This window comes from Dipteris shenzhenensis, chromosome 24, assembly GCF_047967505.1.
Source record: "Dipteris shenzhenensis isolate YYH24624 ecotype China chromosome 24, Dip_SZ_1.0, whole genome shotgun sequence".
Classification (NCBI taxonomy): Eukaryota; Viridiplantae; Streptophyta; class Polypodiopsida; order Gleicheniales; family Dipteridaceae; genus Dipteris; species Dipteris shenzhenensis.
In genome coordinates this window covers 44,652,669-44,679,475 of record NC_141619.1, presented here as the reverse complement: position 1 = coordinate 44,679,475, position 26,807 = coordinate 44,652,669, and the positions used below count along the sequence as shown (strand labels likewise).

Below are 26,807 nucleotides of genomic sequence, written 5' to 3'. Positions count from 1 at the left end.
GCGATTGTTAGATAATCATTATATTGCAATTGTACCTAATTATCCAATTTTCTTATCCCTGACCCTCTTCAAGGTCTACATGCATGGGTTAGCTCCTTTAATTGACACACTATGAGATAATCATAAGTAATCATAGATTTGGAATGTGTCAACATGTATCATCAGAGAATGCCTCGAGCATGGCAAGCTCTATTCTTCCATATAACTTGCAAACGAGGGGGATGAGAGATGTTGCTTTGCTCATGCCACTAGATGCATTGGCCATCCTCCACCATACCAATACTCCTAGGATGCACTTTTCTCACCCCCAACACAACGAGACATGTGTGGGATCATCAAATATGATTTATAGTAGGTGTATACTTAGCAAACATGGATCTTCCTGGTGTAGCCACATAGCATTAAAGTGGCATCTATATAGAGAATTCCTAGGCTTGACTAACAGTGAGAATATCTCATAAGTCGTGTGAATAGCCATGGGCCACCTGTGTGCCAATTTCATATAAAGTAGGATGGGGATAGAAGCCACATGACATCAATGTGATTTGCATTGTGCACTCTCCATGACATGTGAGAGGTGGATGTAGAGAGCACGTTCTTATGGGATGCCCCATTATTTTGAGATAAAGGTCATACCACTATCTATTAATAGGTTTGTTAATAGAGGATTCAGGGACATGAGATAGGCCATTGATTATCCAATTCTGTATATATGAAGTTACCCAACACCAAAAAGAGACCCCTTAATGGACAAGAACCCCATTAACATATAGTCAAGAACTTCACTAGGGAAGGAGATACATTCATCTGGCACAATAGAACATGAAAGCATCAGCCCACGACATCACTAGATTTAGGCCCTCTCGTGGCACCTATGAGTTTTGTCCCATAGAGCAAAGAAAAGGACATTAGAGACCAATAGTCCAAAAAAGATCCTCATTTCCTTTTCATTTATTTAATGGGTTCTACTAGAAACCTCTAATTCATTGTAACACACAAGTGCATACACAAGTGCATTGGAGTGTCCAGAAAGGCAAACGCGCATGCATGCAAGACATCCGTTGCCTTGAAAGAAGCTTCCATTGATAATTCATCTCATACACTATTTTGGTCTTCTAAAGACATTAACTCTCTCTCTCTCTCTCTCTCTCTCTCTCTCTCTCTGTGCGTGTGTGCGTGCATGTGTGTGTGTGTGTGTGTGCGTGCGTGCGCACATCTGCATCGGTGCATGCATGTGTATGTGGAAAAAATAATAATAAAGATACAAGAGTCTATCCTTCCATGATGGTTTCCCATACGGAGATGTTATGATTTAACATGTGATGAGAAATGGTGGCCAGATATTAGCAAGTAAAAAGACCAACTGTGACACATGTGACAGAAATGATCCTCTATTCATTGTACGACACAGATGGCACAATTCAAATATCATAAAGAATAACTTATGTACACAAAGCAATGTACTGGTGGAGCAATGAATGGATCCTTAGAGATGTACAAATATGCAAAGTGAATGTTGCATCATTTGACATGAAGTGTGCCAAAGCTAACTGCAGTACTTGTAATACTTGGGATCTGCTGGAGAATCATATTCAACTCGCAGCTGGCACATTAAAGGAAGAATCAGCAGCCATGAGAAAAGTTCATAAATCACATCAAAACAATAAAGGAAGCTGAAATAGTTAGCAGCAAAATAACTATAGCACTTCTGTGACTAAGAATGATATTATAGAAACTCTCCAAAGAGGAGCTACTAAGAAAAGACTTCAATTCGATATAAGCGATCCCATCACAGAAAATTAACGTGTTATTTAAAGTGACTCTAAGAAAAATGGTATTTCATGCAATGCTTTTCAAGCAAAAAGATCCATATGGACACACTATTTCTACAATTTGAGCTCTCCATGGACTCAGAGGCTTGCTACTCCCAGGTTCCAACAGCAGGTCCGTGTCCATCACCTGCGTCCTCTGTGCCTGCATCCTTGCATCTTGTCCATTATTCCTCCTTTTGCTTGCCCTTGTGGCTTCATTCCCAACCCAAGGGTTCATCCGATGGGTCAGGGACATCGTGTAGCGGGTGTGATTGAGCCATCAATGTCGTGCTGGCTTTGTCCTCCCTCTTCACGGGGGGCTGCAATTTGTGAAACGGGATGGCCAAACTCTCTACATCTAAGACACAAGCATGGTGGACCTGCCACCTCCACCCTTTGAAGGGATCTTTGACAAGAGCAAGCTCAAGTCCTGCACAACTAAGCAAACTGAAACCAGCCTCAACAACGTAAAGGGTGGTAGGATCCACTTAATTACAGCATACACAGTAATTTGACAAATAATTATGCACCATAGATCAAATCACAAGGGGAGCTAGAGCACTCCTACTCAGAAACAAGGACAACCGATTGGCCCCAAATGTTGGCACCCCTTGCGGTATTTATTTAACATTAATTTGAAGCCAAGCGGCTGATTACAAAGGTCTCTGGGAAGCTGCACCACAGGCAAAACCAACGCCCGCAGACTCCCGTCCAGCCCACCCTATAATTCCCTACTCAACTTCAAACGGTAAATGGCATCCAATCACTAGACAATCATGTATCCTCAGCCAACCAAAGCATGCAACAGAGACCCCAATAGCATCCACTGTCTGTGTCACACCTGCAATTGCACAACCAAGTGCCCAACCAGCTAGACACGGCTGAACAACTACAAGACAACTCCCTCAACAGCCAAACTCTGGTGCAATCAATCGATAAAGCACTCCCAAACAGGTTGCTTCAATCTATAGCCTCTCCGGCCACTTCCCAACAGCACAAATCAACCTTTCTTCGCGAGGAGAGAAACCCAAACGCAATAACTAGCCAGCAACCAATCAGGGAACGGCAAAAGCAGGCAAAGACAAGCGTTCTTCTACCCAGTATCCATAGAAGAAAGGTCACCAGGGCTAGAAAACCCTAGATCCTGCAGAGAAAAGCTAATTATGCCTTGGCACAGCCCCAAGAGCAGCTTAGAAGTGAACACCCACACCTGGAAAGTTATCAAAATCAGTAGCAACACCCGGAAGGCTCCAGAAATCAAATCGCAAGTTTCCCTCTACAGAGCCTCGACAGCCTAGAAACAAAATCGCAATCTTCTATAGCAACTTGGCCTGGAACAGCCCTGGAATTGGACGCAATCACCTGGCACAGCCCTAGAACAGTAGGCTCTGGAAGCTCCTGGCAGATGACGATTTTTCTCTAGCAGCACCTGGCAGGCTCTGGCAGCTCACAACTGATGATTTGGCTCTTCTGGAACTGATTTTGGCCTTCTGACACTAAAAGAAGAGCTCTCCCCCTCTTTTTAAACCTTGTGCTAAATATAGCAATTTTTAATTGCACCACTCTTTTGGTCCCCCTATTGCACACTTTGGCCCTAGGAATTAATTGCCTAGTAACTGGACGCACATTCACTATTTCCAAGGGCCCACTTAGGGAATTTTAATTTCCCAAGTCCTGTCCCATGGCCGGACCCTCGCGTCCTAGAGGCTCAAGGCAATCACGCGCAAATTACGGGAGTCGTAAATCAAAAGTCCCATAATTTCACGTCCTCGTGACAGACCCCCTTCTTGAAAGAAGACAAGCGTCCTCGATTGCCTGCAAACCAAAACAAAAAGAAATAATACCAATGGAAAAACCAAAAGCAAATGAAATAACCAAAGCTGAAATAGAAAAATAACCAAATAACCAAATCTGAAAGACAGCCAACAATGCCGTCAACAGATCAACCAAGTCTGAAATAGGAGTGACCCAACAAACCAACCAAACAATGCCGCCGACAGATCAACCAACAATGAATATGTATCTAAAGAGCCATGGTAGCAAATACATAATACATTGCACATAAGATATGTCATAACCAAGTGACTAGTACACCAATCATAGAGGCCCTCACGATGAAGATACTGTCAACAACTAGTACTTCAGGTGGAAAAAAATGCAACACCAAGTGTCCTCTAGATACATAAGCGGGTCTGTACAAAAGGAATGGAAGTACTAACTCCCCCCTGTGCATCAGGTAATGCTACAGACACCTGGCGCGCTGCTGAACCTGAATGAATGCCACGCAAAGTGGGCTCCAACTGGAAAGCCTCAAGGTAAAGCTATAACACATGAGGAGTATTTGCTAACTCGTCCTCGTCCATCCACTTCGCAATGATGAATAATTACAAAATGTCACCAAGTAGCGTCATGCAACTTTACCTCTTACCTTCCTTTCCCTATGTGCTGGAATTTGCTCAGGTACAAGGATCGCATTCATGTCTTCCACCTCTGGCTAGATCTCCGGAGGCAAATCCGTAGGCACATCAGCTTGAAAAGGCTTAAGGAGACTCACATGAAAAGCATTGTGAATCTTCCAATGATCAGGTAACTGTGAGCGAAATGCTACATCATTAATCTGTTGTGTTACCTTGAAAGGCCCATAGTACCTCATACTTAGCTTAAGGAATAGCCGAGTACGGCCCCGAGTACTTTTCAGCCTTGCTTTCTGAAAACGCAGCAAGACATAATCACCTTCCTTGATGGCAACGTCATGCCTGTGATAGTCTGCTTGCCTTTTTCTGCTTCTCCTGTGACTTCTGCAATGCTTGTTTCACCTTTAGATAAGTTATGTCCAAGCTCTCCACATACTTATCAGCTTCAAAAATTTTATATTTCGTTTGCAAGATGGATGGAATCTTACGTCGGCCTTCCACTATCTCAAATGGAGCTTTACCTGTGGAAGAATGTACCATGTTATTGTATGCAAACTCCACCAATGGTAAAAACTTCTCCCACTGTGACTAGTGCTCCGAAACATAGCATTTCAGCAAATCTAGAGCTGTGGAATTAGCCTCCTCCGATTGTCCATTGGTCTGTGGATGAAAAGCAGAAGAAAATAGGAGTGTAGTACCCATATTCTCAAAAAGTCCCCGCTAAAACTTGAAAGGGTCATGAAAGGGTCTCTATCACTCACAATGGACTTTGGCATACCATGATACTTGAAGATATTCTGCATAAATAGCTTCGTCATATGATCTGCCCCAAACTTCTTCCGTATAGAAATGAAGTGCGCCTACTTGTTGAAGCGATCAATGATCGTCCATATTCCATCATTACCTGTAGGTGTCCTTGGCAAATCAAAAATAAAATCCATGGCTATGCTCTCTCATGGTCCATCGGGTATGGGCAAAGGACATAACAGTCCAAGAGTCTTTCTGCGATCATACTACTTCACCTTCTGACAGGTTAGGCATGTGCGAACATACTCCTCAACATCGTGACGCAGTGTAGGCCAATAAAAGAAATGCTCCACCACCTTAAATGTAGCATCAATACCTCGATGTCCTGCATACGGTGGATCATGGCATTCACTCATGACCTTCTGCCTTAGCTGCTTAGTTACACACAACCTGCCATGCATCATCATAAACCCATCCTTAAGCACATAATGCTCGTGTCTCTATCCATTATTCAGCTGGTCATTAATTTCAGCAAATTGCTCATCTTCCGCATAGTAATCCTTCATTACATCCAACTCATTATGATAAGCAATGGTCACAACTGAAGCTTGTGGCTTCCTGGACAAAGCATCCGCAACCACATTCTTCTTGCCTTCAACATGTTCAATCTGAAAATGAAACATTGACAAGAAGTTTGCCCACCTCAGCACTTCTCGGACAGCTTAGATTGCGTCAAAAAGTCAAAGCGTACATACTCTAGTCTTCCTTGCGGTTCTGGGTCTTCTCCCCTACCAAAGGAGTCTTCTTCTGAAGATGGCGGATTTTTGCAGCTCTCCCTTTGCTGGCTGAAGTCGATTTTGAAGCTTTCTCCGCGACAGATCTCCTCCCCTTGATGTTTCATGTTGTTGGCATGCTCCCTGGACCAGGGCGTCTTCATTCTGGGCCTTTTCTTAAGCTTTTCTCGACTTTCTTCGAGACAAAAGTTCTCCTTTACTTCATCTGGAGCCGTATTTTTTGACGCCTCACTCCTAGCTCCTGTCTAGTGCAAGGCGCACTGATTTCTGAGTTTTCTGTGGGCTGGAATCTTCATTCTGGTGGTCGAATTCATGGCAGCTTTGCTGCAGCTTACTGGACGCCCTCTTTTATGACCTTTTCTAGTGCTGGAAGTCAGTCAAGGACAGCTCCCTCCTACCAAAGTCTGCTATCTTATGTCCAACCATCTTTTGAGGCTGTTTCAAGCTGATACAGGCTCCTTTTGTTGGCCGAATTCTTGTCCTTCTTCTTTGTGCTACTATCATTCTTGTTCAGTTTTTGGAAGGTTGGAAGCCCTGCCGTTGGCTCGGGAGAGGATTGGGGTACTGGTTGTGATACTCTCTTCCTGGGGTGCACTAGCAAGTCTTGGGCTCAGTAATGGCTTTGATTTGTGTAGATGCATTGCTTGGCATGATGCTGGGTTGTTCTTCTTATGGTATGCATGGCTACTGAAGGGAACCAAGAGAATAGCACTCGGAGTTGGTCACTTGCACAACCATGGGTTGGCATTGTACTGGGTTGCACCTACGGGTGAGTTCAAGAAGGGAGTCCCTTGTAATTGAACTAACCAGTGAATAAATAAATACCGCAAGCGGCGCCAAGTGTTGGGGCCAATAGGTGTCACTATGTATGCTTTTGAGTAGGGGCATTCTAGCCTCCCTTGTTTTGTATAGTTCAGTGATGCTATGCTGTGAATTTGTATGCTCTAAGTATTGTGTTTGGGCAAAGGCAATGGAACATGGTGGCTGTATTTTGGTGTTGTGAGATAATAGAGTAAGATACATTGCCCTTTTGTCAGTCAAAGGCCGGTTACAATGTACTAGGTGCAACTACCTGGATGCACCAATGGTCCCATCCTTTGAAAATGGGAACCAATGAATTTCCCCCAATAAGCAGCCCTCACATGTTTTGTAACTGCATGCATGGGTGGGAGATCTACCACCATGTCCTTTGAATGCATCTTCACCAAACTGTTAGAGTTTAGATACCCCAACCTCTCATGACATACGTGAGTATTGGATATAGCAATGGCATTAGCTTCTATAGCTATCAAGGTGATGCAGGCCACTGTCAAGTGTCCCGATGAGTACAAAACAGTTATCGTGTTGGTTATCGTACATGGCACAATGACGATCGTCAAAATGAACTCTGAAGCCATGTGTGGAGATGGCTGAAATAGAAATCAATTCTTATTGATACCTAGAACATACACAACTTCCACACATGTGACTTGCACCTAACCAATCCCTATCACTCAATGAGTTGCATTGTTTGCACATGTGACAATGCCCAAGATTCTTCTTGATACCTGGTGTAACAACCCTCATCAGGTCTGGTCAACCCTAGACCTTGGTGGGGTATCCACGTCAGCTCCATAACCAGAAACCCTAAACAAAACACGAGCCAGGCCTGCAAGCAACCCATCCGAGCCAGGGCATCTTCCCTAGACACAACCCATAAGGGTTGGTGCTAGCAGCTCACCTCATCTGAACCATCCCCGGGCTAGAGGTCTAAACCACCCGGAGAGAGCCAGCCAGCCTCAAATTCCAACCTTGTGTCCCATACCACAAGCCCTTTCCCCTAGCCGCTGCTCTTTGGCCAGCAGGTCTTGGTCACTGAGAATCGCATCCTCAGGACACCATCAACTGAGCCCCTAGCCTATATTTATAGGCTAGGCATCCTGCTTTATTCTTAGCCCTATTCTTAGCTAGGATACTTTAAAGCAAGCATCCCTTGCTTTATGGTCAAGCCGCAGCCCAATTTGCCTTGCCCTGACTTGGCTAGCACTCCATTGCCAAGTATAGCAGGGTAGCTCACTCCTAGTGATCTAGACCTCACCTGCCAGCTTAGGTCTATCCTTATCCCAGATTACTCTTTCCCTTAAAATAAGACTTTTACTGATATATGTCAGGGTAGGAAAAAAAAATCGAGCTGCAACTAATTTATAGCCCTCAACTTCCTATGCTCGTCAGCAAGTCTACGGTCATCCATTACCCAGCTACATTAGGGTAACAAATAGTAGCCCATTCGGTAGGTTTGGCCACACCCACTCACCAATGAATGCCCAATACTCATGGTATCTAGCAACTAGGAGTTACTAGGTGATCCTCATCACCAAAGAATGAACCTTTCATCTACCAAGTGCGCGCCCAATGGTAGAGGTTCTGAATTCCCTGCCACTGAGGAATTCTGATGCACCCACAATAGCATCTACAGCATCCCATACTACTGCAGACCACCATCCAGATACGTGACAAGGTGTGTGCCTCAAGAGAAGTGTCCCGTCGTCGAAAGGGCATACCCTTCCACAATTGTCCATTCATCCCACCATCCCATGATGTAAAAAATTGCAATGGGCTTAATAGTATTGGGGATTCACAAGAGAATTTTATACTTGGCAAAGTCTCACTTCTAGAAAATCATCTTCCAAATTTTATCTTCTCTCCCTCTCTTTTGTAAAGGGATCCCAGACCTGTCTGTCATAACCTTGGCCTTGAGGGAGAGGTGCGGGTGGAAATTCAGCCAAGTATCCACTAGGCTGATTGATGTCATCCGACATCTCAAAACCCTGTCCAGAAGGATAAGTCTGCCCAAAGTCTAGAAGGATTCCTCAATCCAAGGAGTCAACTTCTCATGTTGTGCTTCATAGGTATCAGTAACGTCTAATATCCAAATACAGGATAAGTTTTAATGTTACCACGTGTTCCATTTTGTGTGTTCCATTAAAACATGGCCAAAAATTTCTGTGTTCACAGGAACATAGAGTCTCAATAGTGCTCCATCCAAGCACAACATCCATAGGAAGTCATATTACCAACTATACAATATCCCATGAGAATAGTAGGTTAGCCAACCTTACACTGTTCATATAATCTCGCTATTTCCATGACTAGTTAGTCAAATCCATGAGTAACCAAATCTTTCTTTGATTTGCACCCATTGACCTTAGTCAATCCCAATCTGGCTGTCATTAGGCAGACCCAAGTCTGGAAGGATTTAAGGATCAAGAATGATTTGTATTAGGGATATCCACAAGTCTGGAAGGATTTAAGGATCAAGAATGATTTGTATTAGGGATATCCACAAGTTGAGAGACAAGAGGATTCAATGGCAACTTTGCTTAGGAACATAATCAATGAATCAAGTAGCATAAAACATGGACAGCAATGGTAATCGTCAATATATTTGTAGCATATAAACATAGACAATTACAAAAGTAGAGCAAATATACTATGCTCTATTCCACCCTTAAGATATAAAGTGGTGGTTTACAACATCCTTATGCAATCCACCTATGTACCGACATAAAACGGTGGATGAATATCACATAGAAGACCTCATGGATTTACAATCTAAGTCATGTATAAGCTCAGCTTTCTGCTGTGTAGCCTTCAATTTCATGAAGCTAACAGCTTTAAAATTTTGCCTTTAACGTCTCCAATCCAAGATTTAGGCAAAACCATATTGAGGAGATTCTTAACAACGATTGCCATGATCGCACTTTTCCCAATTTTTGGGTAAGGCATCAACTCCGACAGGGCCAATCATATAACTTCATCAAATCTGAATTCTGGTATGAAGTTTTTAAACCTGCAGTCAATCATAGGCTTGAATCAACAAGTGGCTTACCAACAAGTCCTTGAACGATCTTGGAGATAAGGTATATGCTTCTTCCTTCAATCCTTAAGCCTCCAGAGCGCATAATAGATCAAAATTAAGGAAGCCCCTTTCCAAGAACAAATTCGGAGGTGTCTACCTCTCTAAATCCTCAGAGATTACACCTTACCACCCTGGAATAACAGCTGTTATCTACTAATCGATCTATCCAGCCTTATGCTAAACGTAAGAACTCCAAATACTTTAATGAAGGTAATCAAAGTTGTCCATGAACTGAGGATTACCTGTCAAAGTAGCAGACTGCAGCCCCTTATAGAGTTATCCAACTTGAAGGCAATCGGCATGCTGCTGAATCTATTGAATCTGGTACTAGAGACGAGATTCTCAATGCCACTTAAGAAAAAACCTCGACCTCAAGTTTGAGGTAAAGAATTAAAAAAATCAGGGAGGATTCTCAGCAACAAATCAGTTATATACGAAGGGGTTGATCAACCTCAGGCACTGCGGATCCCAAAGGCCAATCGTGTGAGGCTCTAACCCCTTTACTTCTATAAGCACCGCTAAACCAGCAGGCTGATACAGTCTAGCGTCAATAATAGATCTTGCTTTTTCAAATAAAGCAAGTCCTAAATTTCCTGAACGGATACCAAAAGTAAATTCCCATAACAGGGAGAGCTTTACTCACAATCTTGGACTCCACAATTTAGGTCTGCCGTAATCAGGGTCATAGCTCCCTAATACTAAAATCGAGTTCCCGAATCTTCAGGAAAATCAATAGCCCTATCCACAAGCGCTAGCTCTGCATAGACCCTTCCTCCTTTAGAGTTAAAAACCTATAGCCTCGATTCACCTTTAGGATTAGGGCTTATGCTTTACTTGTGCGCACAAATTTAGGGCAGAAAGCCCTTCTTGGATCAGCCGAAAACAAGATCCTCTTCTTCTCATGAATTTAGAGTGATCTGCTCAGCAGAAAACCTCCCCAACCTGCATTGGCATCAAGCTAACAATCGGGTGTATCCAACCCTCAATCGGATCACTATATAGGCACCAAGAAATCCCCAATTTCACATTTATTGATGAAGCTAGGTGATTAGATATTGAGGAAGTCACTATCCAGCAACACCCATATCAGATCACAAGGGTACAACCTTTCCGAAGAAGATTCATACCTAGGAGTGCTCACGCTTTTCAAGGATTCACAGGCTTATCCAAAGCCTACCCCTGGAGATTAGGATTCCCATCCCTATCAGCAGGTTTGGGATTCCCAAGTCATAAGCTTGTCCTAGAGCCCATCTCTATGCGTAAGTTTAGGATTCCCTTGCACAAGCATAGGAAAGGATTAAAGGGATTCCTCGAAGCTCTGTCCAGATTGTAAAACCAAGAAACGCCAATTCAGACGTCATGGAGGTCGCCAACCCTTATGGGTTGTGTCTAGGGAAGATGCCTTGACCCGGATGGGTTGCTTGCGTTATGGAACTTACGTGGATACTCCACCAGGGTCTAGGGTTGACCAGACCTGGTGAGGGTTGTTACAGTTGGTATCAGAGCCACTCCATATCAGGAAGAACCTTACCTCATACTTTGAGGGGAGTCTCTAGGCCATGGTGTGCTAGAGATGGATCTCGTCATCTCTCCAGATGAGGTTTCGAGAGAAGATCTGGCATATGGATCTTGAGAGAGAATCGCTATGGGTTTTCATGGTCGAGGTTCTGGATAGGACCCCAGATCAAGCCCCACGTTGACTCCAGATCTAATCCTAGATCCTTGACAACTAGGCCTAGGGTTTAGTGAACCCTATACCTGCGTTACATCTAGTCGTGGACGTAACACCTGGAACATACAAAACTTCTACAAGTGTCACTATATCACCTGGTGCTCATGTGATTTGCACCTAACCAATCCCTTTCGCGGATAAGCTACATTGTTTGCACAAGCGACAATGCCTCTGTGTGGAGAGTCACTCAAGGAGTAAAATAGAGATTCGCAAGGGGTAATGTGCTTGAAATGCCCAATGGTGCAAGTGGAACGCAAGTGAGTAAACAACAACTGAGCAAACAAGAGTACTTGCAAATGGATAATGAAGAAAGTACAAATGTGGCCACTATATGGCCCCAATGTCAACTAGTTGAGCAGGACTAGGACCAAATGTCCTAACTAGCCTACAAGGCCATACCAGGACTGGTAACAACTGCCATCTCTCGTGACACCTTTGAAGTCTCCCTGGGGGATTCTTGAAAGTGGAGCCTCTTGAGAATTCCTAGCTAGAAAGACTCGGCTCTTTCCGCAGCAATAGTACAGAGCAGACACAGACGGCTCCCTGGCTGCTCCCACTACCCACCCTCTCCGCCTTCTCCCTCCTCCCTCCAGCCCTCTTCCGCCTCATCCTCTCCCAACCTCCTTCCCTACCTCTTCTCCCCGCCTCCTCCCCCCGCCATCTCTCGCCTCCTTCCCCCGTTAGCTCCTCGCCTCCTCTCCCCGCCTCCTCCCCGCCTCCATTTCGCCCCCCCCCGCCACCCTCCCACCTCCATCCCACCCCTTCTCCGCCTCCTTCCCCGTCTCCTCCCTTCCCTTCCTGCCTCCTCCTTCACGCCCCTCTCCCGCACCTTCTTTCTTCCCCGCCTTGTCCTCTCCTTCCTTACCTTTGTCCTTGTGCCTCGCCTCTTGGTTCATGGCTTGTGGGTGGCGACTCAGAGCTGCCCGCAAAGCCCCGCGTACCTTGGAGCAGCAACCTTCACCTTGTGCTGCTTAGTGAGCAACCCGTGCTGCTCAAAGCCCATTAGTGGGTAGGTACCGTCCCAAGAAGAAGGCTGGGCCCTTTTTCCCTTTTTCAAGGATCTCCTTGCAGACCTCCAGCCCTCTCTTGACTCCTCCATCGACCCTCGGGCCTTGGGTGTGTTCGGGTTTGGTTTCTTCGAGGTGCCTCTTTCTTCAAGGGCTCCCTAGCCTTGCTTGAGGGTGAGGCAGCTTCCTTGCCCACCATCCAAGTGGCCTTTCCTTTTCTTTCCCCCTTCCTAGCAGTGGGAGTTTTTGTGCTTGTTCAGAGAAAGAAAGTCTTGGTGGTGACCCTTGGTGAGGCCAAAGGGGCTCTATGGCAACACCCTCGAACCCCACAGCCGTTAAGGTCATTCTTTCTCCAGCCGACAAGCAACAGGTGCAACATGCAGCTCAGTCCCTCCAGGACAAGGCAGTCGTGGGCAGAATTGTGGGCCTCGCACCCACAAGGAGACAGGTGAGAGTGGATCCAGACGAGCTTGGCACTAGAGGGCAACCACATGCAAGAGGTCACCATCTACGAACGAGACGTCTTCCTCATCCAGCTGAGCTCCCCTGCCACCACCTTGACACTTGTAGAGCAGAGCCCCATCCTCCTTGGCCCGCATTTACTGTACCTCTTCCCTTGGTACCATGGCTTTACAGTGGAGGATATGGGCACAACACACCATGTTCCCCGATTCCCGGTGACGCTCCACTTCCCAGGGCTCCCAAAGGAATACAGAGCCATCCTCCCCTCCATTGGTAGAGCATTTGGCACGATGCTAGAGTCCCTGCCAGATTCGGTTGCATCAGTGGTAGCAGACGATGGAGTCCCCATGATCAAACTGGTGGTTGAGAGCCCAGAGTCCCTCCCAGAGTTGATCCTCCTCGAAACCCTTGAGGGGGGTACTCTTCATCAAAAAGTGGAGATTTCTAGGTTACCAAGCCACTGTCATTGTTGTAGGCAGATGGGTCATTTAGCCAGAGATTGCCCTCGTGGCTAAGGCCGGGCTCCTCCCCCCCACGCCCACAGGGGCCTGTGTGTTGGACTGCTCACTGGTGCTCATGGTGTCCTTACCAGATCTTGTCTGGACCATTACGATGGGGCTGTCCCTAACCAACCTGAACCTCCTAACTTCTAGAAACAAACTTTCCCCTCACGCCGCAAGGTGTAAAGACCTATGGGTGAAGACAGGAGCTGGCCTGATGCGCGATGGAGTAAGGGAGGGAGCGGCTAATGGAGTATGATACTACCACTAGTTCGGGGTAGGAACAAAATACAAAAAAATATAAGAAAACCCTCTGTCTCAATACAAAAATATATAGGAAAACCCTCTGCCTCAAGAAAGAATCTAAAGCTCTAATACCAGTGTAGCAAGAGATAGACTATCCTTAGTCTCTCTCAACCCTCTGTCTCAATACAAAAAAATATAGGAAAGCCCTCTGTCTCAGGAAAGAATCTAAAGCTCTGATACCAGTGTAGCGGGAGATAGACTATCCTCCTCTCTCTCCTATCTCAAGAACAAATACAAAAAAATATTGGAAAACCATCTGTCTCAGGAAAGAATCTAAAGCTCTGATACCAGTGTAGCGGGACATCACTCTCTCTCCTGCTCAATACTAACTGCAACTGCAAGCACTCAATACACAAAGTGATGCTGTGGATGTGAGTGAAAGAAAATCAGAGGGAGAGAATGTGGTGGACCTCCGAAAAGGAAATAGATACAACTGAATAATGAATGCCCAAAGGGCTGAATACAACTGTATGAAGGGGCTGAAACTCTCACCGCAAAACTAGAAGATTAGACTACCTAGAGGAGGAAAATCCTCACTAGATCCCTGAAGAGGCCGAGGCTACCCTGTTGGTCTGCTGCGGGGAGGCCTGGGCTCTACTACTCTGAAGGCTTGAAGGCCTGAGGAGTGGATGAAGAATGAGGGCCAAAGACTGCCCTTTTATAAGTTGTTTGGTTAGCCTTGCCGACTTGGTCAACGGCGACCGTTGACCTTGGTCGGCTGGTCAACGCCGACCATTGACTAGGTCAATCAAAAAGTCAATGCATTGCCTTTTGACCAAAAAGTAGACTCTATGTTTTTTACCTGCGATGACATGGCATTGACTCTCTGTTGACTGTGTGTTGATTGCTTACTGCACAAGGCTGCCTGCATGGCTGTACAGATGCTTGCGTGGCAGTTGACCTGGCTGCCTGCACTGGCACTAGCTACCATGGCCACGGGCTTGTGGATGCCCATGACAGAAACTACCTAGAGATTCCGGACTCTTACCCTCTGCCTCTGGAGGTAATGCTTATGATCTTGCAGCCCCGGAGATTCCAGTTCGCCTCCACAAGGTTGGAGAGGTGGTCTCTAGTGGTATTTGATGCTATGTTGGGGGTTCACGCATGATGGACAAATGGATGGGGCCACACGGACTGGACCTTTGGCACGCCCATGGTGCTGAAGTGAATTTTCAATTGACCTTCACGCGGGAGAAGCCGATGTATGGTTTGGTAGTAGGGGTTATCAGATTTCTGTCGAGGCAAAGATTGACCAAGCACACTACTAACCACTTCAGAGGTGTCCTGATTTGTTTGGAGTGGAAGTCTCCTTCATGATGAAATGGGCACGGAAGATTGGCATAGAGCCGGTGTCCACCCTAGTACGCCGACGTATGGATACGGACTATTTGCCCTCCAAACCCCCTTCAAAGTCACAAAAGGCAGTTTTTCTGGAACAGGCACCCACTCACAGGAGAGCCTTGTTTTTTGCTTCCCCGTCCTCATGAGCTGGACCATATGAGTTGGAATGTGCACGGGCTCCATGACCATGCTCGTAGTCAGCCGCAGTACCTGATCCTTCAGCAGGAGTTGCAGAGGGCAGTGGTAGGGCGAGCAGTGGACTTCCTTATGATATAGGAGCATATGTTCTCAGCATCATACATCAGACGGCGACACCACCTTCTTTCAAGGAGAGGCCCGGAGTTGTGGTCCCCTGCCATAGGACGGAGCGGAGGGGTCTGCATCGTGGTCTCAAAGGCGGTGGCCCTAGAGGTCTATGATCAGGGTGAGCTTATCCCAAGATGGGCAGTTTGGATGGAAGTCAGCAGGATGGGAGAGTCCAGGATTGGGATCTTGAATGTGTATGCCCCAACGTGCAGACACCACCGTCCGGCCTTTTGGAGGAGGCTGACAGAGTGTCTTCCAAATGTTGACTCCCGGATTGTTGGAGGAGACTTCAACAACCTGGAGTTTGGGGAGGACAAGCAGGGTGGTGCCTCCTTCTCTGAGATGCAAGCAGCAGAGCAAAGCACATGGGAATAGTCCATCTTCATGATCAATGGCAAAGTCCCGTGGCAAGAGCCAAAGTTCAACAAGATACCTGGCAGCCTCCTCTTCTCATTCGGCCAGAGGAGACATGATGGATTGCTTGAGAGGCTAGATCGCTTCTACGTTGGGGACTGAGCACTCCACAGAGGCGGGTCTACAGGGACTCTAGCAGGCACCATGATGTCAGACCACTCTCCAGCAGTACTCTACCTAGAGGAGCCTCGCTGGTGTCTTCACCAAAAGGGGGTCCGCATTCCAGAGGACCTCCTGCAAGATGAGGAGATTCAGCAAGTCATGACTGAGATTTGGCAGCAGCCAAAGTCAGCACCTTGCGAGGGCTGGGCTTCGTGGGTGGCAGATGCAATTCAGAGGAACAGTAAGGAGCTGCAGTCTCACGCCCTTAGATGGAGGGCTCTTCAGGAGCGCAGGTGTGCACTGCGACGAGATCTCATCTCCATAGAGAGGCTTAGGGAGCAGGACCCAGGATCCTAATAGCTTAGTGACAGATATGAGAGCGCGTGCCTTGAGCTCCAGGACACAGAGGTTCAGCGAGCTGAGTTCTCCTACCACTCCACCTGCACCCGTTGGGTACAGCAAGGGATAGGATGACGAAGCAGTTCTTTTAGACCAATGGACCTCGATCGGCAGACACGCAGTTACAACGATTACAGGATCTGCATGGCATTATGCACACTAATCCACAAGAGATTCTAGAGCTGACCACGGTTTTCTACAGCTAGCTCTTTCAGGTGGAGAGGGTGACTCCAGCTTGCCTTGTGACCCGTGAGCTAGTTTGGAACCACATTTGGACCGTAGTCTCGCGGGATTGTGCAGGAGTATAGAGGAAGCTTTTATGGATGAGGAGCTATGGGAAGCCCTCAAGGCCCTCCTGACCTAGGAGTGTCCCAGCGAAGATGGCTTGAATCCGGAACTTCTAGGACATCATTTCCACCCCTTTCCGCTTAGCCTGCAAGGAGATCTTCGACACGGGCTCGTTTCCTCAGTCCCTGAGCATGGGGTGGATTTGTTTGATCCCGAAAGGGGGGGATAGGTCAAACATTCGGCAATGGAGACCGATCACCTTGCTTGACACCGAATACAAGATCCTCGCCAAGGTCCTGAGTTTGTGGTTGCGGCCTCATCTCACCGACATCATCCATGACACGCAGATCGGCCTTGTTCAGGAGCGTAGCATCCTAGACAACATTTTCATGTTTTGGGAGGCAATGGATTGGGCCACGGAGGAGTCGCAGCCTTTGGCCATCCTTCTCTTGGATTTTGAGAAGGCTTACGATAGGGTAGAGTGGTCTTTCCTGGAGGGCACTATGTAGAGGTTGAGTTTCTTAGACAGATGGATTAGAGGAGTCTCTGCGCTTTATGCGGGGAGCTCTAGTCAGATGCTTGTCGGTGGACACACGGGCGAGGCCTTTCCTCTCATTGGATGGGCACAGTGGGACAGTGGCCCGGCTTGCTCCTTTGGCAGATGGAGTAGATTGCCCTTGAAGGCAGAGGGGATGCGTCAATTTTACCAACGAAAACCTATGAGAGCAGGTGTATCCGAGCGTGTTTTTCAAGATATTTTAAAATTTATCTTTCTTTAAGAAACATGGTTTTACACTTTTATTTTCACTAGAACTAGATCCCTTTATCATTAAAACATAAAGAATTGTCACTCATTCAATTTCACATAACATAAATTTTCTTCTTCATAGACATCCTTTGTACCCCTATTATTACCTTAAAAAAGTGTTGAAAAATATTTCCTTTAAGAAACATCCCTCATAATCACTCTCAATGTAATAATATTATACATATATAATTACTTATTAAACATATTTATATCAATATGACAAGAGCTTTCTAGTATTTTAATAGCATAGATAACAAGATATTTATAGATATGTTTCTAACAAAGTTTAAATTACTATAAATAAGTATTAACTTGGGCTTATATATCACTCTCATAAAATATATGTAGTATTTAATACTATATTTGCAAGATTTTCCAAAATATAAACCCCCTAGATATGCTCAAATGGTTTTTTCCGATCATTTTGAGTGGTTGAATGACTATATTTGGACATTAGATGTGAAAGTTATGCCACTTTTAAAAGTGTTGTCTATGGTAGTTTCGCTGGCGAAACTACCTTGGAAGACCTACTTCAAAGGGGTTTCGCTGGCGAAACTACCTTGATGGCTTACTTCAATGAGGTTTCATTGGATAAACCCTTTCATAGGCTTGGTTGAGAGAGGGTTTTCAATGTCACCCCCTATTAAGTAAAAGTTGTAAGGATCATAAGGGAATTTTCATAAAGAAGTCTACTCTACATGTGGGTTTCTTCAAAAGCCATCCCATTATGTTATTTACCATTCCAAAAGATTCATGTAAAGATTTGTGTATAAAATAGGCATTGCTATAATACTTTGCATATTTCTAAGTGAAACTATGTTTTGTTCTGATCTATTTTTGCCATGTTTTTACATAGTTGGAAGCTTTTTTTTTCCTTCGCTCGATTGCTCGGAAGATTTCGCTCGGAAAATGCTCGTCCCCAAGGCAGAGGTGAGGCTTGGAGCCTTAGCGCATATGCGAGGGGCAAGGCAGCGGAAGAGGGAGATTGACCTCGCCATCCCAGAGTCTTGGTGGGAGGGACTCAGCACGTGGATGGACAGCAGTTGGTTGGGTCAATTTTCTCGGATTGGGGTTCCCTTGAGGATGATGATCCAACAAGACAACAATCAGCCCGGTTTCTTCTGCGTAGGACCTGGAGGCTTGCTTCAGGCACTCACAGAGAGAGACCCAAAGATGGATGGGAGTCTGGATGGGATTCATTGGCAGATGATCAGAGTTGTGGGCTGGTTGGGGAAGGAGTGGCACATTAATCACCCAACATTCTAGAGCAGGATGCCCCCAGATGGCGCCTTTGGCTTTGGGAAGGTAGGCCCCTGAAGGAGGTCTAGTGGGATCCTGGAGAGTAGTTTTGTCCTTCCAGGGTCGGCCTCACGGAGCGGGTGGACGAGGTGCCCTTCTTTTCTTATACCACCCGCGTTGGTAGGAGGCTCCAGATGGACACTTCGACTTGGGCCCCTTCGAGGGAGAGGCATTGGGTGGCCTAGAAGGTACCCCACGAGGTCTGTTCCAAGTTTTGGACTCACCTTTGGTCCAGTTTGCGGCCAAGGAAGATCTCCTATTTCTCCTGGCTAGCCGCCCTTGCCCATAGGCCCATGGTTGGAGCAGATGCGGGTGGAGAGGAGTAGTGTCGTTGTTGCTCTGCTGGAGTTCTGAAGACAATTCCCCACTGCCTTTGGAGCTGTCACAGTGTAGTGAGGATTTGAATGGGAGCCCTCACGACTTTGTCCCGCATGCAAAGCCTTCAGAGGGACTACACCTGGGGGATGATGGCCTGGTGACTGAGGGAGGTCACGTGTTCCAAATTGATGAGGTCTCCCCAGCTTACCGGATGCAGGGTCAAAGCATTCAGAGATAGAGCTCCACGAGGCGGTTCCTCCTGATAGCATAGATCCTCATTCCCCTCCAAAGGATAGCATATGGGAGGTAGTAGCCAATGTCACAGCGTGGAACATTTGGGTTGCTCGTTGTAGTCTGGTGACGGGTGAGCATCCGGTTCCACCCTCAACTACCTTGGTCGATCTGGCAGGATGTCATTTACACCCTGCGCTCAACCTGGGAACGCGGGACCCCGGGCTCTAGGGCAACTGTTGCGAGGCGCACACGTTTCTGCAAGGCTTGGCCTGCACGAGTTTTCTACACATTCACTCCGCGAGGGATTCGCTGGTTGTATATTCCCCCTACTTGGTTGTTAGCCCCTGTACTAGAGATTCCCTAGGCAGTGAGCTGGGTTTCTCTGGAATAGGCTGGTTTGTTCTTTCAGCCTTTATCAGGTTTTTTTCCATACTCAGCACCTTTGGGGCTGCTGTTTTGTATGAGGTTTTTTCAAGCATTAATAGAAGGTTCTTTCTTTTCACAAAGAAAAAAAAAAAGTCCCCCGGGGAGGGCAAAATAGACAATTTTCGCAGATCATTTGGCAGCGATTGTGGGGTGCAATCCAGGCACAAACAGTGGGCAGCAAGCAAGTAGTTTGAGCAGTTCAGTCCAGCCATTTGTAGGGTGCACTCCAGTCACTAGCAAAGTGGAGATTGGTAGCGGCAAGGTGTTGGAGCAGAACATCCATTGCAGAAGGGTAGCTGAGAAGACAATTTCATAAGTCACTGAAGACCTCATTTGGAGGCACACAGCAGAAGGAGAGCCAGGCAACACTTGTTGCCTCAGATCTAGCACCAAGTGGAGCAGAATCCCGCTGTCCAGAGACTACAGGTTGTGAGGCACCTTTTGTATTATCTTTGGAGGTATCCATGAAGCATTACTTATGGAAAATGTCTAAAATAATAAATAAATAACAGAATTGATTGACTTAATTCTTTCAGCTCTTTAACAAAGAAAATCAAAAAGAGGATTCCTATTAACCAACACCCAACAGGAGCATTTGCTTCCCTTTCAAATGTCCAAGGAAAAAAGAAATAAAAAGATGTCACTGGTAAAACACAGAATGGAAACCCATCCCTCTCCTAAAAATCTGGTGCTAATAAACACAGAAAGATGAGACAATGAAGACGGATACCTTTCCCTCATCCGAATCTGCCTGTCTTTGCGGAAAGACAACCCGAAGGTCACTGTACAAGTAGAACCGCCTTTTATCATCCAGAATATGATCCCCTCCACCCTTGAAGTGCACTTCAGAGGGGTCTGAAGAACGCAACTTGGGTTTCCTGGTCTCGTGGTTTGTCTTCAGGTGAGGGCAGACAAAGCGCAGATGGAGAGCATAGCGCAAAACACTTCCTGCTCCTTCAGAGTCCTTCCTGCTATTGGCCTGTACAAGATTACAACTGGATGAATTTTTACAAGTAGGACTTGGGGATGCACTGTTGCTGTATCCCTTGCTTATAAAATCGTTCTCCTCAGGGTTAGATCCATTCAAGACACGCTTATCAAGCCTGCTGGATAACTTGGAATTATTGCCACTCTTTTCAATGTCATAAAAGATTGATGATATGTTTTCAGCACCTCCAACTGTATCGGAATGCTGGACTGTACATATTTTTGAGCCGTCAATTCTCCCCCCTCTTTCTTCTTTTGTCTTCTTGCGGGCTACAGTGGAGACAGCCCCAATTTTATCACTATGCACAGCCAGGCTGTTTGAGCCGTCACTCCAATCCCCAGTTTCTTCTTTTGTCTTCTTGCAGGCTACAGTGGAGACAGCCCCATTTATATCGCTATGCACAGCCAGGCTGTCCCACAAGGATAGACCAGATGTGCAGTCCCCTTTTGCACTGTCAGAAGCAACCTTTCCAGTCTTTCCTGCTGATCTAGGTGCTGATAAAAATACTTTGTGTCGTAAAAATGTCTAGCAATCAAACACAAAAAGAGACAGACAGAGAGAAAAAGAGAGAGGCAAACAGTGAGCGTTAGTAGACTACCAGTGTTGCTGCACAAAACTGCTTCACTGCTGCACAAACTGCTTCATCAAGAGACAGATAGATCACAATGAACCTATTCCAGAAACAGGGGGTTAGCAACGTTGTAATCAGGTTTCGGCAGCTTGAGACATTTCTATGGATATCCATACCTTTGTCCCAGGTGGCATGTCTGTTAAGTCGTAGCTACATAGAAAAGTATGTACAGGAGTCATCTCTGGATTACTGAGAACCTGTACAGACACACAAAAAAGGGTCAATTTAAAGTACAAATAGGCTCTAAAAAAGGCAAGCATCTACTTTCACCTGGACATCTTCCTAGAACAATGACTAACACATTACCCAAGGCAACTTTACAGATATATGTAACGTCTCTCTCTCTCTCTCTCTCTCTCTCTCTCTCTCTCTCTGCATGTGTGTGCGCGAGTGCGTGCTGTGTGCGTACGTGTGTCAATGCATCTTGATCACAAAAAAGTGGGCATAACACAAGTGAGGGAGGCTATGAGGGCAGCTGTCCACAGGAAGGGCAATGTCCACATCAGGGACAAACAGCAAACCAAGATTGATGTGCTCAAGACGCCCCATATACAGACCCCATATACAGTTTAGACCTGCAATAGCAGACTTACATCAAATCCTACGTAGAGGCGTCATATGGTAAGCAGGGACTCATCAGAGTGTTGAAGAGGTCTGCCATAGTACATATGGATACACGTGGGAGTCGTCTTTTTAGGGGGGTGTGGCTGTCATGTTTTTTTCACAACTACAAAGTATCATCAAGGTGTTGATACCCAATGAGCACTCCAGACTCATTTGGTTCAGCATAAGATGGTCAGCTTGCATATATTCTTGCATGAAAGTGATCTCCCTTTTATAGTAGGCGTGTACTATATAAGTTCATTACTTGCTCACATGTGGGATGAATCCTCCTTTCAATGTGGCATAATGCTTTTATTTCATAATTTTACTCATACCTTAGCTCTATTCTATGCTCACGGCACCACAACACTCAACATCTCTCCTTGGTGCCATGATGTATATGCTACTTCAAGGTGGTGAGATATGAGTCACATAAGAAAAATATATCGCCTATCCTTAGTGAATATATTGCTACTTAAAGTGGTAGAGGGAGGTATTCCAACATTTCAATACCTCCCTTATGTGCTTGATTAGCTACTCTTAGGTGGTTAATTCTGATAAAAGAAAACTAGATCGACTGTTGCATGTCACACAGTCTGCTATTCCAACTTGTGACATCTCATTATGCAAAAAGCCTGCTGTGAAGCGGGAACCCCAATTCCTACTTCACTACATCCCTGACATGGGTCTCCTTTGGGAGACCTCAACGCCCAGACAGGACAGATGGAGGTCTAGACGATTGACTTTGTTAAGGATTCCATTATATCACCAAGCTTACAGCCAAGAGACACTAGTACAGACTGGCAATCCACAGATAGACAAGACATCACCAACTACGGCGCAAACAGGCTCCACACAATTGCATCTGCGCAAAGACAAAGTTCAAAATTACCAATTGCACACGACCACTGATGGGAACTCGAAAGCGGCTTTTGTTCACTGGAGTTTCATCAAGAGAGCCATTTTTCAAATTCTTGTTTCCTCTGTTTCGCATGCACGACTCATTGCCAATAAGATCAATTGATGCATAGTAGAGTAATGAGGTCTCTCCATCCACACAAGAAACAGAAAATGGAAGCTTTTGCAACACTGGGGACCAAGATCCACCAGTCACACTTAAGAGAGCTAGGAACCCGTCCAACCTCTGCAAAGAGCACAAAGCATATAGTAAGAGCAATACACAAATCTGAAACTATTACAACTTGAATGACCACAAACAAGGTCATACACCTGCACAGACTGTGAAGATGGTCCAATACAACTTTCACATAAGCCATATAAAGTGATCCTTTGAGCACAGTTTTACCATGCGATACTAAGTGTACCTGCCAATGTTCCATTTCTTAGACAAAGAATGTACCAATAGAGGCAAGGCGAGCAGAAGTTTTTGTGAATGGCTGTACAAAAGGACTGCGATGTAAAACTACCTGACAAGGTTTTCCTGCCAGAAAACGGCCAGACAACAGAGATTCTTCAAAGGACCCCACTAGGGACCTCCTTGTGGTTGAACCATTTATGCTTGTCATTGGCTTGCATCCCACCTGGACTGATAAGGGAGGTTCATAACTCCATCTTTGGCACCAAACTTCCTGTTTTGGAGGTGTATGGCGAGGCAAATCATCGTAGTCATCTTCAATATGCAGAACAGATCTCTTTGTCATCCCAACCATCTGCCCTTTCGTAGTATGTACCCCGTTGACAGCACGAGACAATACTGCTGCAGTAACTGAATGCCCAACTTCAAGAGTGCTGGAAGAGCTATTTACTCTCGACAAATATTTTGGACCAAGTGGTGATAAGGACAGGCCAGGGGAGCTTGATTGTTGTGAAAAATGCTGACAAGGGGCTCCCATCATCCACCCATCAGCCTGAATCTCTTGTCCTCTCACAGGATCTAGTTGCTTTGGATGGGGCCTTCCAATATCTTCATGCAATGCTTGCACTTCCTTATCTGTAAGCAAGGGACCATCTGTCAGCAAACAGTTGCAATCCACTTTATCGACACTTCCTGCACGGCAATCCCTATCTGACAATATAATGGACACTGGGCCGCTCTTATTGCAAATTCCACATTTTGCCGTTTGATAGACACAAAACGCTGTGCTTGTGTCTTCCAACACGAGTTTGCTGTCTAAACCTGGTCGCTTATTTATGCTTTGAACCTTATTTTGTCCTTCTTTTGATTGCTTGCCTTCCAGGTTTCCAAGCAAGTCAGCCCTGCTACCAGACTTTAGCAAATTTGAAAGCGGAGAAAAGGCCTTCTTTCTTACTGAGCTTGTAACTCCTTCCGGATATGTTGCAGGTTGAGTTAACTGTGCCGGATTTGTTAAGTTTAAGGATTCGCTAATTTGCTCTTGGCTTGTTTCAGAACATGACGAAGTGTAGAAACCAACAATAATCGAGGCAGGAGTTTTGTTGCTTATGGAATCCTTCAGGAAAGGTGAACTGCTCCCAACCGCAGCACCCACTTTTCCAGATTTTGAGTCAAACAGACTGGGCCCTGCACTTTGAAGCTGTTTATTCAACAAGCTCGAACCGACACCACATCCTGAATACCGACAACATTCGACTTCGTGTGCTCCGACTTCTTGAAAATATATATTGCTGCCATACGTGACAGAGCTTGTAATTCCAGTGATGGACGCCTCAATTTGCTTAGAACGATCGCTAACAATCACATCTGCGTCGTCATCAATATCCCCAGAAGGCGGCCGTGGCAAGCCCATTGCCAAAGGAAGTTAACTGCTAGTTGCTCACAAGCAAAATGTTGACCCTTTCATTCATGGATACTATTCATTCTCCCATGTCACATTCATACTAGCATACTAGTGGCGTCAAAACACCGCAAATCTTCTGCCCAGCGACGCTTTTGTATTGGCTACTGAATCACGGAGGAATCAACAACCGAGGAGCTATCTCAATAGTTTGTTTCTTTAGAGAGATCGCTTCGACTTCTCAAACCATGACCAGCTTCGAACATTGTGTGTTACATCTTCACGGTTCAGTCTAATGAATCATCGACTGGCGTAAAATCACGCCCGAGACTACGGCTTGTTTTGCTGCAACCGTGTTGCCATGATACGAGGCACCGTGCGATTTGGATGTTTGTGCTTCAGGCTCCAAGGTACCCGGCGGCTACGAATTCCCCTCGACCGTGATTAACGCAGGCATTCTTCCGTCTTCGAGATACGCACCATTTGTTCCGAGAATTTTCATTCTGGAAAGCAACAACGTGGTAGAAAAGAAGGACAACAAACCATCATCCTGATGAGTGAACTCAACAGCGCGGGTACGCGTGCACCGTTCACTAGAGACGTGAAGCGACGGAAGCACGAAGCCTCAAATAAGCGTACCTCACTCTCTCTCGCGTCTCTAGCGCGCGCGCGCGCGCTCTCTCTCTCTCTCTCTCTGCGCCGACAGCCAAAGAGGAGACAGCGTATCTCTCAGAGCTCGCGCTCTCTCTCTCTCTCTCAGAGGAGACAGCGTATCTCTCAGAGCGCTCTCCTCTGAATCAGATAGCGTCAGGCGCACAATTGAACCAAAGTTTGGTTGCTGTTGGTTCCGGGCTATTTTTGGTTGTCCAGACCTCCACGACAAGTTATTATAGCCCGATTTGCTATGCTAGGATGCTCCAGCACAAGTGTGCATAGAAAAGACAATTCCAGGGAGCAAGGTTAAAAACAGTGCCATCGAAGGTTCCGGAACATGCTATTAGAGAGCCTCCCGTGGGTACCCTACTAGTTGCCCCATGGAGCCTTGAGAGCTAGCTCAGCCAGGTCCGGCGAATTTCAAATGTGGGATTCCCGCCCAGCATTGGACTACTACAAGCTTTCCATTGGTGGACAAGATCACCAGATTGCAAGTTCAGGCAGGGGGAGCCCACCCGTATCTTAGCATAGCATAGCACTCAGCAAAAAGGCCTTAGCGTACCCTTTGCTTTTGCTTCAGCTCCGTGAGGCTTGTATGAGCTATCTTTTTTTTTTGGTACTTTGTCCCATACACCCACAAGGTCTTCCGAGGACATTAATATTTCTTTCTTTTCTTTCTAGTATCGGTCCATAAATCTCAGCCGGTGTGTGACCAATCATGAGAGTGTGTCCACTTACTTGCGAGACACTCCGAGCAATTCTCACGAACCACCCACCCAATGTTACTGGCTTAGAATTTTCTAATGCAGCTATCTTCCTCGTCAAAGAGAGCAACGAGGATGGGCAAGGGTGGATTCCTCAAAACTTGGCCGTCTCCTCAGGCTAAAGACGCCCACCAGATGGTGCGATCAACAGCCCTATCGACTTGTTTGTGTCTCATTGGAGATCCTCAACACCTAGCATGTGCGAGTGGTGTGAACCCGGCCTTACATCCAATGCATGCTAGGCTCACCTGTTCACATGCCATAGTGGGACCATGAACGAGGGGAGAATATGCAAGTTGGTAGAACCTAAGATGATGTGAGGGTTGCATTGAGTGGATACATGTGGCACCACTCTTTGTGAACATGGTAGCACATTGCCTTGTTACAAATAATAAAAACTTGATCTTAGTGTCTACTTTTCATATGCCTTCTATCACCTTTATGAGCTTACTATGGTTTGCGTGCTTGGATTATCCACCCCAACAAAAGTGGTGGCCAAAACGGTCTCCCCAACCACCCCCAACTCCTTTCAGTAACACCCATTCAATGTAGGTGTCTTTACCCTTGAAACAAGTGGGATGTGGGGACGAAGGATTTATACTTGGTGCTGAGCTCATGGGAAGGTTTAACATCAAACATCACCAGCTTTAGCAAACCACCATTGTTTTGTGCGAGACCCTCCATGAATACACACCCTAGGTATCAAAGAAGTTCATGGCAAGACTAGTGGTTTAACTACCTTGCCATTGTATCTTTGAGTTTTGTGTCTCCAACAACATGGAGATTAGTGGTTTAACTACCTTGCCATTGTATCTTTGAGTTTTGTGTCTCCAACAACATGGAGATT

General features: G+C 46.0%; 1 protein-coding gene across 1 annotated transcript; it reads right to left on the bottom strand.

Annotated features, from left to right (window-relative positions):
* Window positions 1-1,470: 1,470 nt before the first annotated feature.
* LOC147886653 (uncharacterized) lies at window positions 1,471-25,326 on the bottom strand. Its single transcript, XM_087395881.1, has 5 exons — window positions 23,256-25,326; window positions 22,721-22,972; window positions 21,342-21,422; window positions 20,337-21,119; window positions 1,471-1,603 (listed from the first exon to the last, which is right to left on the bottom strand). Exons 1-5 carry the CDS (start codon window positions 24,552-24,554, stop codon window positions 1,547-1,549), a joined length of 2,472 nt encoding a protein of 823 aa, XP_087252007.1. The 5' UTR covers window positions 24,555-25,326; the 3' UTR covers window positions 1,471-1,546.
* Window positions 25,327-26,807: the final 1,481 nt, after the last annotated feature.